Genomic DNA, 13,824 nt, shown 5'->3' on the forward strand with positions numbered 1-13,824 from the left:
CAAAAAACTATTTTTCAGAAAAGATAACCAAAATACCCTCAAACTTTTTCAAGGGTATTTTGATCAATTTATTTCATGTAAAATAGTTTTTTGATATTTTTCGTAGATTCACCTATTTGTGATGAATACACTCTTTAAATTTTAGGTCATTTATATTTGTAGAAAAAAAATGAAAAATAAAACACTACTGAACAATCGTGACCGTGTGATGAACTTTGGATGATGATGAGGGTAGGCGAAATTACTGTTCATTTTTTCCTATAGGCGTTTTGTAGTATCTTTATATATATATATATATATATATATATATATATATATATATATATAAACTTCTAACCCGCATCTAGGCATGTGAGCTTACGAGACTGACGGGGAGATTATATACTTGTACCATGAGTCTGATTATGTAGTTGGACCATTTCTGGGTCGTTTGGGTACCTGGAAATGTATTGTCAGAGAAGTGCATTACCGACATTTTGGCTAAGAAATACTGCGTTAATTTTATCTATGGTAATGTAGCTTTTTTCTATTTTATTTTCTTGTTAGGATGAAATATTGATTAAAACTACTTTGTTTTCTAATATGTGAATGTCATATCCACATGGGTTAATTTTATCCCTCTTCTCCCCGTAATTTTTTCGTTAATAGGTGAATGGCATCACTATATTTCAAAGAGAAAATATTGTCGTCATCACTATTTACTATTCATGCCCAGACCTATTATGCAAAAAGTCTATGACATTCTAATAAAATGGTGCACTTGCCTATAAACCATCACTACTTTCTTGTTTTATCACAAAATTCTACTAAATTGCCAACTAAAGATTATCATTGTATCATTCCAATAAGATTTTCTAATATTGTCATCATCCTTATTCTAGAGAGAGAGAGAGAGAGAGAGAGAGAGAGAGAGAGAGAAAGAGAGAAATAAAGTTCTTAAGCATCACCATTCCAAAGATAAAGAGAGAGTGAGAAATAAAGGTCTTGATCATCACCATTCTAAAAAGAGAGAATGAGACTATGAAATAATATTGTCATTATTCCAATAAGATTTAGTAATGCTATCGTCATCAAGATTCCAATGAGATAATATTGTAAGCAATATTCTAACAAGATTTTCTAATACGATAAGAAGTTCATATCATAGAGGTAGAGAGAGACTGATAGAGAAGCTTATCATCATTCCAACAAGAGAGAGAGAGCGAGGAGAGAGAGAGAGAGTATAGCAATTCGAACTAAGACCACTCATCTCTCCCCTTTTGACTCCTCCCAAAAACTTCTAACTCTGGAACTTCCATAAGTGTGACTGGTTTCGATCAGTTATTATATCTTCATAATCATAAAGGTCACCGCCTTCACTCATGATTAAATTGTGTAAGATACAATATACAACAACTATCTTGACTTGTGTTTTTATTGGATAGGTAGTTAACCCCTTTCAAGCTAGAAAAATGTACCTTCAAAACTCCAAAAGCATGTTCAAGGCATTTCTGAGTGAAGAATATCGTTTATTAAACAACTCCTTTGATATTGGGGTACCGACATCTACAACAAGCTGTTTAATAACGAGTCCTACGACAAGGGGCGAGAAATTCTTGCCCCTTTCATTACGGGGACTTCCTTACATTTGAACCAAATGCCATGAATTGAGACGAACTTTTATTAAGGGGATTTCCCTATAAAATTTAAAAATTGAAGTCGATGGAAACATTTGATGCAGCTATAGAAGAGTTCTACAATAAAATCGAATTTCAAAGGGGTAAAAAATAAAAAATCAGTTATGCATCTTTGCACCATTATGTATCTATCTACTAGATTTGTTCTCTCTAGGAGTTATGATTCATGGGTATCAACCGAGATCTCACAAAGGTCAATCATGATTTTGTATGATCAATACAATTTCAGACAAGCACAAGCAACAAATACTCATTGATTCTATGATTTTTATACAACAACAATGTGATCAACTATCAATCATTTAAACATTAGATGATCATGTATTAGTGGTTTGAGGCATAAAGTACTTGAACTTTGGATAAAATTTAGAAGAAAATTATACTGCAATTTTCTGCTGCATAATGGGTTCAGAAAATTGGCCATATTATTGTGATTATCATGTTGTTAATTATTCAAATTCAATCATAATGATTACCCCTCAACCATGTTTTAATTTTTATGACAATTTCCATCAAGAAATCAACAAGAAGTTGGATGAAATCATGATATAGCATCTAGTTTTCTACCGCAACAGGAGTAGTAGTAAAATTAGAGCAATTCAACAAGTCAAAAATTACGTGGAAAATCAACTTAGAACATGTCACAAATCCCTCAAACCACATAATTGATTTTCTAATGTTTTGAGAAGATAATAACTAACCAATTAAATGAGTTTTTTAAAAAATCTGAATCTAAACAAAATTAGTATGAAATGTATGAAATATGTGTGGTCCACAATCAGTAATAACATTAAAACCTGATTTGAAGCAAATTAGTTCATTGAATGTTCTTATTTGAGTTTTAGTTTCAAAAAAAATGAGAAAAAACTAGTTAATTGAGCATTTTTCAGGGCTTAACAAAAGTGAGATTCAATGTTCTTAACTGGTTTTTAGTTTCGAAAATTCGGGAAAAAAAACTAGTTGATTGAGCAATTTTCAGGGCTGAAGAAGAGAGAGATTCAATGTTCCTAGTTGGGCTTTTAGTCTCGAAAAATTGGGAACAAACTAGTTGATTGAGCAGGGCTCAACAAGAGAGAGGGGAAGAGAAGGCCGGCTATAGCTCTGGCTGGTCTGCTACTGAAGTGATATGGGAGAGCATGTGATGTGCCAAGTGAAATGGAGAAGAAGGGACCTCATAGTGGATTTTATTGTTTGGGCGGGTTACCCGTCCCGCTCATATTTTATTTCCCAGCCTTCTCGTTGTGTAATATATTTCACGTTAGCTACGTTTGACTGCTTATGCAGACCAAAACGTCATATTCTCTAAAATTTAATTTTCTGTAATAGGTTTTTAGGTATTCAAATGCTCCCTTAGTCTTCATTTTCTTAAAAGTTTGGATAGGCTATTATATACTTGGACTACAAGTTTAATTATGCAGTTGGACCATCAGTCTTGATTTTTAAAGTTTAGAAGGTGGATGTGTGCGTCATTTTGAAGATAAGACAGGAAAATGACTTCTTAATGGCTAATAATAAAACAAAAACAAGGTTAAAGTTCCCTTGGACGTATTTGTTTTGCAGAAAGAAAACTTAAAAGGGAAAATTACAAAAAACCTTAAGACCACATATTTTATGCAACTTACCCAACAGAATTTTTTCTCTTACTTTTTTCTCCAAAACCAACTTTTATAAAGTTGGTTTTGGATGGTGATCAAACATAAGTACTCAAAACTTCTTTAAACTTTCCAAAAAATACATTCCACTTCTCAAAAAATAAGAACTTCTTTATTTTTTCAGAATTGTTTATCTTCCAGCAAACAAACGTGCCATTAAAGGAGGGTCACACTAGTGCCAATTTTAGAAATTAAAAACATGAAATTTGAAAAAATGCACATCAGGTATTTACCATTTAAATTTGAAAATTTGTTTCGTGTGGACTGGACCACATTTCTACAATATGAGTTCCCAAGGTATATAAATCATCCATCTTAAAGATGGATGCAAATAGGTGGTCCTTCTAAAACAATTGAAACTAACTGTCTAAATATTTTCTTAATAAAATAGCTATTTCTAATTTTCAAAATTTATATATTTTTCATATTCATGATCTCCATGTTAGACATTACATGTCCTTAAAAGTTAAATCAAAAAATCCATCTCAAAAATATATTTTTAAGACGTGAATCATTTCTACATGGCCTCATAGAAACCGTATCCTTTAAATTTGTATTCATTTGTTTTGAATTAATTTCCAAATGCCCATATACATGACTTTGAGTTGAAAAATGTTAAAATTTAAAATAGTTGAAAATTACGGCATATTTTTGATAAATTTCTCTTAACAAAGACCAAAAAGAGATCTCATGTAAAATTAGAAAATTTGTAGACCAATTTTTTTTCTTTCAAAAAATAAGAATATATCCATACAACAAAATTTCCTTTATTATATTTATGGAAATATTTGATTAATTCTGGTAAGTAACTATCGTCGGGCTCCATAGGACCTGAAATCAGGTTGAGAACTAGCCGTTGACACGCCCTAGGGGCATTTCCGTAATTCCTCATATTTAAATGGATAGCCGTTATGGAATGGCCAGCAATTTCAAAAGGTCGCATTTGACCGTTGAGAGGCCTCATTGTAACGTTTGCAAAGAGGGACGCTCCGCAGAAAACCGGCTTCTTTCTCTCTCTAACCCCTGCTTTGCTTCTGCGTTTATTTCTTTCGCTTCCTCCTGTTTATCTCCATCACTCTCTATCTCTCTCTCTAAACTATATAAACCCTCTCTCTCTCTAAACAATACGGCGCCTTTTTTTGGAGATCTTTTCTGAGGCCTTTCTTTGACACACTCTCTCTTGCTCTATCTCTGTTTCTTTGAGATTTTTGAGGTTTCTCTCTCTCTCTAGAGAAATGGCAGAGGCAAAAGAAGGCGAATTTCTCTCCAAAGTGTTTCAGATTGATGAAATATACGAATTTTCAGCACCGCATTTCTTCGACTTTGTGAGTGGAGAAACCGAAGAAGAGATGCACAAAGCTCAGCTCTGGTTTGAGAGGGCCTGTGGTCACATTCCATCGCGTAAGATTTATGTGTTCGCTTTTCGTTTCACTAAATTGTTTTTATTTCTATGGTTTATTGCAGAACAATCTTTTCTCAGAGTTTAGGTGTTCACGGTAATTCTTGTGAAGAAACCCTAGATCTCTAGATTGCAGAACAGGATTAATGATGCATTTATTGTGCATAAGTAAAATGGATTCTTGTTTTAATTTAAGTAATTTTCTTTGTGCAAAACTATCAAGTGGGCAGTTCTAAAAAATACATACAATTACAGTGGAAAAATCATGTATTCTGTACCGTATTTTCTTGGAACGTCAGATTGTTGTCTCACAAAATTGATATCTAAACCTCCTAGTATTTCTCCACTTTTTGGTTGTATCAACCAAGATTGTAAACACAAAAACTAAAAATAAAAAACTGAATAAGGACAAGAGAAATATATAAGTTGCTTAGAGACTGTAAGTCCTGTTACAATTTTTCTGATTGATAATGGAGAAGGATCTTTCTCAATGGTTGGAAATTGGATAATATGGTAAGCCTTGTTACAATTTTTCTGATTGATAATGGAGAAGGATCTTTCTCAATGGTTGGAAATTGGATAATATGGGAAGGATTTTCCTGGTATATATATCTCAAATTCGAGGTAAAAAGGAAACTGCTTTCTTTAAGTTGTGATTCTTTTACGGTACAGAATTTATCTTTAGATTATTGATGCAGCTTTCATACCAAGAATCAAATTGGGAAGATCCACAAAGATAGACAGGCAATGTGATTTTGAAGATGCGGATTCTGTGAAGGAGGTAGGAATACTTTTCACCATATAAAGCCAAGTAGGTTAATTTGAAATCCGTTTTCTTACCATTAAATCTGATTTTGTTGAAACCTGGTGATTATTAATTTGTAGATTGATGAAATGGGTACCAGAGACCCTACGTTGGCACCAGAAGAAATAAGGTACTGATTCCCTTCTTTATATGGTACGCTTGTTTGAAATATGATTTAGGGATTGGGTGTAACGTGGTGTCTTCATGGTTTGGCCAAATAATATATTTGACAACACAATTGAGGTAAAATGGGTCTTCATGCAGGTGTGCTTCTGAGCCAAATTGCGTGGAGTCAGTGAAAGTTAACAATCAAGATGAATCCAAGGTCAATCATGAGGTAGGAATACTTTTCACCGTATAAAGCCAATGAGGTTAACTTGAAATCCATTTTACTACCACTAAATCTGATTTTGTTAAAACCTGGTGATTATAAATTTTGTAGATTGATGAAATGAGTACCAGAGACCTTACGTTGGCACCAGAAGAAATAAGGTACTGACTCCCTTCTTTATATGGTATGCTTCTTTGAAACATGATTTAGCGATTGAGTGTAACGTGGTGTCCTCATGATTTGGCCACATAATATATTTCACAACAAAATTGAGGTAAAATGGGTCATCGTACAGGTGTGATTCAGAGCCCAATTGCATGGAATTAGTGAAAGTTAACAATCAAGATGAATCCAAGGTCAATCATGAGCAGGTGATTTTCAACTATTTCTAGTTATTGAGCTGGTCCTATGTTTGATTAGCAGGGCGTCACTCACTTGATTAAAGAATCAATAATGATTATTATATTATATAGTGAGTAATATAACTAACTGAATTTATTCATCAACCATTTTCAGGTCGGTGCTCCTAAATTGGCTAAAGAATCAGAAGAAAGAAGGTCCTGATTCCCTTCTTTATATGGAAGGCTTGTTTGAAACATAATTTAGCGATTGAGTGCAACATGGTGTCCTCATGATTTGGCCACATAATTTATTTGACAACATAATTAAGGTTACATGGATCATCGTGCAGGTGTGCTTCTGAGCCAAATCGTGTCGAATCAGTGAAAGCTAACAGTCAAGATGAATCAAAGTTCAATCATGAGCAGGTGATTTTCAACTATTTCTAGTCATTGAGCTGGTCTCATATTTGATTCAAAGGGTGTCACTCAATCGATTAACGAATCAATCATGATTAATAAATTATATAATGAGTAATATAACTGACCATCAACCATTTTTCAGGTTGGTGCTCCTAAATTGGGTAAAGAATCAGGTTCACGGGACTTCCAGGAAGATGACAGGTGTGCTTTGATCACTGCAAATCTTCCTTTCCGAAAAAATTCCAGAAATTCACATTGGAGGACAATATTAGTTATAAAGCCTTTCTGTGCAATGCAGTTGTGTGAATGTAGTATCATCTCCGGTAAATATTAAAAAACCAAATTCCGAAAATGAATTTGCAGCTGTTACTGTTCCTTCGAAGAGCACAAACCCTTGCCATGGTATGTATCAACCAGTTTAAAACTCTTCGACCCATGCTTTTCTTCCTCTGCGTTTTGCCAGAAATTTACAAGTCAGAATTTTCATAAGAGAAGTTTTATTTACACAGCTTCTATCATTAACTTTTGCCATTTGTTTTTTCAGTAAGAAGTGCTGCCAAGTGTGCCCCTCCAAAAAGCACAATTCCTAGCCATGGCAAGTATATCAGGGAGGCAAAGCCCTTTGAATCCATCATTTTTCCTTCAACAACCGCGTAGAACTTTCATAACATAAATTATAAACTTTGGATATGTTCTGTTAAGTGCTCTACAATTTTATTGATATTTGAGCTTATGTTTTTTCAGTAAGAAGTGCAGTTAAGAATTCACCCTCGGTAGACATTGCACTGGAAAATCGGGCAATTAAAAGACAAAAGCTTGATGGGGGTCGATCAAGACAGGTCAATTTTATTTATATATTTTATAATACAGGTCAATTTTATTTATGTATTTTATAATTATTAGGTACTTCCAGGTTACAAATCTTGTAATTGGTTATTACTCGCAAATTGTAACAGTTTAGGAATCTTGTATTTGAAATTTTTGGTCCTTGTTGAAGACGGAAAAATGTATTCATCTTTTCTTCTCTTTCATGTCCTGGTTAATCATCTTCACAGATTCTTAATGTTAAAGAACGAGTACTACTCCACAAGTGTAGAAAGGTTTGTATCTATTCAAATTCAAAATTCATACATAATGGCTTTCTCCGCATTCTAAAATCTGTGAATTGGGTTACCTTTTCTGCATAAGCAGTGAATTTGTTTCTCTTTTATGCATATGTTCAGGAAGAGCCATCTCCATTTATTTCAATGGCCGAAATGGTGCAAAAGTTCCAATCAAAGCCTAGGGAGATGGAAATTTCTCATGGCAGATCCTACTCCCAAGTAAATTAGCATGCCATACTCTTCCTTCTTTTCTGTTTCCTTCTGTTTCTTAATCATTGTCCTGTTCTTTATATTTCATTGCACGTGTGTTGTTTCAGGATGAAACTGCTTCGCTTACTCAGAGGAAGCCCAAATTAACTTTAACAAGGCCAAAGCAACCAGAATTAGAGACAGCGCATCGGGCTCGACCTGTGAGGTACGACCTTCCTTAAGATGATCATGATGTTGCTTTTCTGTTTACCAGATTTATTGGTTTGTAGATCATCAAGGGACTTTGTTGGATTCCTTTAAGATGATCGATCATGTTGCCTGCCTGTGTACCTTGTAAATAACCTATGATTCTTATTGCTTCTCTGGATAATTAAGGGCAACCTTTTGTTTAAATGTAGGCTCAAGAGCTCAGCAGAGCTTGAGGAGGAGATGCTAGCAAAGATCCCAAAATTCAAAGCCAGACCAGTGAATAAGAAGGTAAAAAGTGAATATTTCTCAAGCATTGCTTGTTCCTGGTTCTTATTTTATTCTTTGTAACTCATTTTAATATTTATTTTCATGTGAACTTGTGGCTTGTTCCTGGCTTGCTTTCATGTTATCTCCACACGTCAATGGGGAATCCTTTTATCATGATGGGGGTTGTACAATACTACAATCCAAATCTGTTTTTGTAGTAGAGGAATTTCATTACGTACTTTCAGCTCCTATCATTTGACTAGTGTTATTTTTTCTAATTTATCACTTTCATCTTTTGTTCCCATATTTCAAGTTTGAGTGGGAACTTCTGTTTTATAGTGTGATATTCATGTGGAGATTGTGGGATATTCAGATCACTCGTGGGATAGAGTGAAATTTCTAGCTTCCATTTTAGAAGGCACGTCCCTTCTCTGATTTGGTGGAATTGCCAGAATCATTAAAGTCCCTTTCCAAAGGACCAAAACTCAATAAATCAATAGTGAATACATATTGAACCTGTTAATAGGGAGTAGAAGAAAGTATTTCTTTGAATCACTTTAACAGAATATTTGAATCGTTGCCATTAAAAGTATATTTCTATTGCCTTGCTTGATTAGTGAATTACTTGTAGAATAATATCTTCCAGTTTTTCCAATTTTGGACTTGTGGTTTCACACTTAATTTTGTTGGTTGCTATTGGAAATGGCAGACAAGCATTTTTCTGTACTTTGGATTTTTATTATTTTGCTGGCTGATTTTATTTTTGAGTTTATATTATGTGTACAATCATTTTTCATAACTTCATCACCCTCCTGTGCGATTAGATACTGGAAGCTCCTTCCTTCCCAATGCTACCAAGAAGTACTCCACAATTACCTGAGTTCCAGGTAAGATATTGCTTGATAATGACATAATTAGATTTCATAGATTTCTTTCCCAATGCTACCAACAGATTTCATAGATGGGATGCTCCCAAACAATTTCATCTTTTTCAGGAATTCCATCTGAAGACGATGGAGAGGGCTGCTCAACATTGGACAATGTCATCGGTGGCTAACAACTCTTCACTGGTGAAACAACTTTTTCTCTTTCAAGTATTTTTGACGAAAACTTTCATTCTGTGGTAAAAGAAGAAATGTGGCAGTTTTTTCATGTTTACTGAATTTGTATTTCGTCAAAGTTGGTAGGCAAACCCAAGCCTGACCACTCACAGGGTCACCATCTCACTGAGCCTAAGTCACCGCACCTGGAGACTCTTCTTAGGGCACGCCCACCTCAGTAATTTTCTATCCTTGAGAAAATTGCTACAATTTGAATTTCTAGGCTGGAGTGTCAAAATTGCTAACTTTCTATGGTACAGGATCAAAAGCTCTCAAGAAATAGAGCAAGAGGAGCTTGAAAGAATGCCCAAATTCAAAGCCAAGCCACTAAATAAAAAGGTATAGTTAACTCTATTGTATGCTCTGCAAGCACAGGAGTTTTTCCCCTGCATATAAATACCGAAGGACAAATTAGTTACCAAAGAGGCATGTTGTATATGTAAACATTGAGCTCTTAATGGGATAGGTTCAACTTATATAACAAGTAGTTCTAACTTATATGTATGGTATTACTTATTTTTATCCTGATGAGATACAATCACAATTTGAGTAAGAGTGTCTCAAACGAATTAGCAGTGGAGATATTGGAGAAATGAATCCTCATAGTATTAATGGTATTCACAAACACAAATTTTAGGGGCAAACCACAAAATAGAATTTCTCCTCCACAAAAACACATCCCTTTTACATGCACATTGTTGCATTAATTAAAACCTTTTTGTTTAGGCCTCATCATCATATAAACATTTCCAGTGTATGACACAACCTTCCACTGTTGGTCTTTTAGTTGGGCATCATAAGAAATGGGCTTATTGAAATACTTTATTGAAACACTCTATGCAAATCTGATTGCCTTGTAGAGCAGTCAACACAGGAATCTGATATTTGCTTTTAACTTTTTATAGGGATCCAAGAATCGTTTTTAACTTTTAAATTTTTATTTTATATATTATTGTTCACAAATTCCAGTGTGCCTTAGCATTCATGACTGGGTCTCTTATGGTCGAGCGGTATAAGGCTCTTATGCCCTTCGTTAATCTCAGACAAGTGGGCATCGATTCAGTTTGCACAAACAAACAAGTAGTTAATGTAACAACTATATTTGAGTTCTGATCTCACTAGCAGCATCACTTGATAGCATTCATGACTGGGTCTCTCATGGTTACAATGATTCCAATCACACTTTGGACTCATGCTCTTGGTATTGGTGGGCATTGGGGCATTCATGACAGCGGAGGAAAATTGAATAAAACAAATCAAAATGTTCCTGACATAGGTGTATGGCAAGGACATCATTTTTCTATGACGGGTTTTTGCCTTAACCTTTTTTCCGATTCAATAGCACCATGGACGAGAAAGTTTTCGTTGTTGTGGCTTCAGAAATTATGTAATGGGGACTATTTCTTATTTTATATAGCAGGATTCCCTTGTACAAAAATAATTTTCTATGACAATTTCTTTCTGCCAAGGCTTCAACTAAAACTGATTTATTTGTAGGGACATTACTTTCTGTATGCCAAATGTTGATTTTAGTGAGATCGGTATATCTGCTTTAGTTTTTTTAGTTTGTTGTAAGCCTTCTAACATAGGAAATATCTTGTCCAAGCTTTTGAATATTACATACTCTCTCCATTTGCAGATATTCAGCAGCAAGGGAGACCTGGGGGTTTTTCGTAATCCTAAACGCCTAGTCACAACACCAGTGGTAGCCTACATTTTTTTATGAATCCTTTGGAATTTCATATATTATTTGCATGTTGTCTTTGTTTTTTATTAGTTTCTTTCTAATAGAATTTCAACTGCAGGAATTTCATTTTGCAACTGATGAAAGGATACCTCCGACACCACCAATCACAGATCTTTTTGATAAAGTGAGCCTAACAAGCCCAAATAAGTTCTGGTTTTGTTTGTATTTTTTGCTTTGCTGTTTGTTCATGGTCTAAAAGAGGGCCATATTTGGGTTCATAGCAATATCTCTGAAAATATATGGAACTGCTTCTTTGGTGCTTTCTTCCAGCTTTCCTTGAAATCAGAGCCTTGTGATCAAGAGAATCGTATTCCTCATATCACAACACCAAGTCCCTTCCACCTCCAAACAGAAGTTTGCACCCCTTCCATAATTTCCCTTTCCATTTTTGTCATTGTTTTCATAGAAATACACAGCCATCAATCCACGCTTCGACTAACCTTTTGCACTTTTAATAAGCAGGAGCGGGGTGCAGAGAAAGAGAAGAGATTTTTATCAGAAGTCTTACACCAACAATTAGAAGAGCAAAAGGCCAGGATCCCGAAGGCCAATCCATATCCTTATACCACTGATTACCCTGTTGTAAGTCAGGATTTAAATTGGAAAGAGTTAAATAAGAAAAGAAACACAGAAGCTTAAGTCTAGTGATGCTATCATTGCAGGTACCCCCCAAACCAGAACCAAAAGAATGCACAAAACCAGAGGCTTTCCAACTAGAGAGCCTTGTTAGGCATGAGGAGGAGATCCAAAGAATGATGGAAGAAAGGGAGAGGATGGAGAGAGAAGAAGCCCAAAGGAGATTATTCAAAGCACAACCAGTCTTGAAAAGGTACCCTGAATCATTCATTTAGTTCCATTTTCTGTTATACTGAGGATTTTGACCCTCGTACGTTTTCATATGCAGTGACGCAATTCCAGTCCCAGAAAAGGTGAGGAGGCCACTGACCCAAGTCCAAGAAATTGATCTCCATGTTGATCATCGTGCAGTGGACAGGGCAGAGTTTGATAGAAAGGTAAATGTATCACTCACGGCTGAGTGAATCCCATAATAGGTCAAGGAGAAGGAGAGCCGGTACCTTTTGATGTTAAGGACTGTTTTTAAGAAAATTCATTTCTATTAATTGTTATCTACATAATAGGTCAAGGAGAAGGAGAGCCGGTACAAAAGATATAGAGAAGAGTATGAAGCTTCCAAGAAGGTGAGCCATATAGTTTTTCTGTAACTTTTCTATTTTGTTCAGGGAAACAATATATTAAATATTTTGAGTGTTTTGTGCTTCTTTTTTGCATATATTTATGAGAAGATGGAAGAGGAAAAAACAGTAAAACAGATGAGAAAGACGATGGTGCCCCATGCCAGGCCTCTTCCTCACTTTGACAACCCCTTCTGCCCACAAAGGTTCACATTAAGGAGGAAACTTCGTGTCAATTAATATCATCTACGTAGTATTCTTGGCTTTGACGATTTATGGAATTGAACTTTAACTGTTTCCATAATGCTTGACTTACTTCAGATCATCAAAAGAGCCAACAAAACCCAAGTCTCCGAGCCTCCATGTTGTCCAGCGAAAGGAGAGGCGGCAAACTGTAGCTACTTCTACTGCTGCTCAGCATATGAGATGAGCATGAAGCATATATGATGAGCATGAGAATGTACGGCTTTTCTCTTTGGTTCAAGAAGGCTTGATTCCTTTTGTACCCTTATTACAGATGACCTGATGTAGCTCAAAATATTCTTTCGTGTCAGATGTGGCAATTGTTTTTCAATATTAATTCTAACTGTTCCTGTCTCATTTAATATATCCGTCTGTTGCAGCATTGAAAGCATTTATTTATATTGTTTTTGCGTAGGAGGAACAGTTGAAATCAACTTTACTGTTCTTTCAGATGCCAACATTTAAGTACATGATAAAATAAAGATCTGAATAACAAATAATTCACTGTAGCTATCAAATACTTTTTGGAATCTAAAGCTTTCCAGTAGTTATCCTAACTATAAATAGCATAATGAGCTCAAATGTGGGCTTGTATTGAGATGAACAATGTCAAACAAATGGGCAGTTAGTACTTTTTCTGAAAAAATAGATTCTTTTAGGGGGAAAAACAAATTTAATCCACCAAATTTGAAAAGGTTTTTATTTTCGGATGGATTGGAAATCTGCATTTTGGGCTCATTTTTCATGGAAAGCATCTATCAAGTAGGTGTTTCATCTAAAAACAATGGAAACTAACGGTCCAAATGTTTTCTTATTAAAATATACTTATTTTTTCATATTCTCATGATCTCTATATTAGAAATTACATGTCCTTAAAAAATTAAGTCCAAACATCCATCTCAAAAATAGATTTATTAATAGGCCAGCATTTCTACACAGTGGAGCTTGGCCGCATTAGAAATCGGGTCCTTTTGAAGAACTATATCAGTTTCAATCTCTTGGCCGCATTAGAAACAGGGTCCTTTTGAAGAACTATATCGGTTTCAATCTGAAAAGATTTTTTGGCATATTTAGACATTTGTTTTGGACATGCTATTTTAATCTGAAACGCATACATGAGTTTCGATTTGAAAAGATATGCTTTGACT

The 13,824-nt window shown here is 34.9% G+C and overlaps 1 protein-coding gene across 1 annotated transcript; it reads left to right on the forward strand.

Moving 5' to 3' along the window:
* The first annotated feature begins 4,174 nt into the window (after positions 1-4,174).
* TPX2 (targeting protein for XKLP2) lies at positions 4,175-13,058 on the forward strand. Its single transcript, XM_088858382.1, has 29 exons — positions 4,175-4,729; positions 5,426-5,508; positions 5,613-5,662; positions 5,797-5,869; positions 5,975-6,024; positions 6,159-6,234; positions 6,380-6,420; positions 6,555-6,630; positions 6,767-6,825; positions 6,923-7,026; positions 7,169-7,279; positions 7,354-7,463; positions 7,680-7,724; positions 7,848-7,946; positions 8,045-8,142; positions 8,336-8,414; positions 9,218-9,280; positions 9,389-9,463; positions 9,574-9,671; positions 9,754-9,832; positions 11,133-11,198; positions 11,299-11,364; positions 11,511-11,594; positions 11,703-11,822; positions 11,903-12,069; positions 12,145-12,253; positions 12,380-12,439; positions 12,545-12,639; positions 12,755-13,058. Exons 1-29 carry the CDS (start codon positions 4,564-4,566, stop codon positions 12,861-12,863), a joined length of 2,511 nt encoding a protein of 836 aa, XP_088714508.1. The 5' UTR covers positions 4,175-4,563; the 3' UTR covers positions 12,864-13,058.
* Positions 13,059-13,824: the final 766 nt, after the last annotated feature.

Source organism: Amborella trichopoda, chromosome 2 (assembly GCF_054954075.1).
Source record: "Amborella trichopoda isolate Santa Cruz 75 chromosome 2, AtrichopodaSantaCruz75HAP2 v2.0, whole genome shotgun sequence".
NCBI lineage: Eukaryota > Viridiplantae > Streptophyta > Magnoliopsida > Amborellales > Amborellaceae > Amborella > Amborella trichopoda.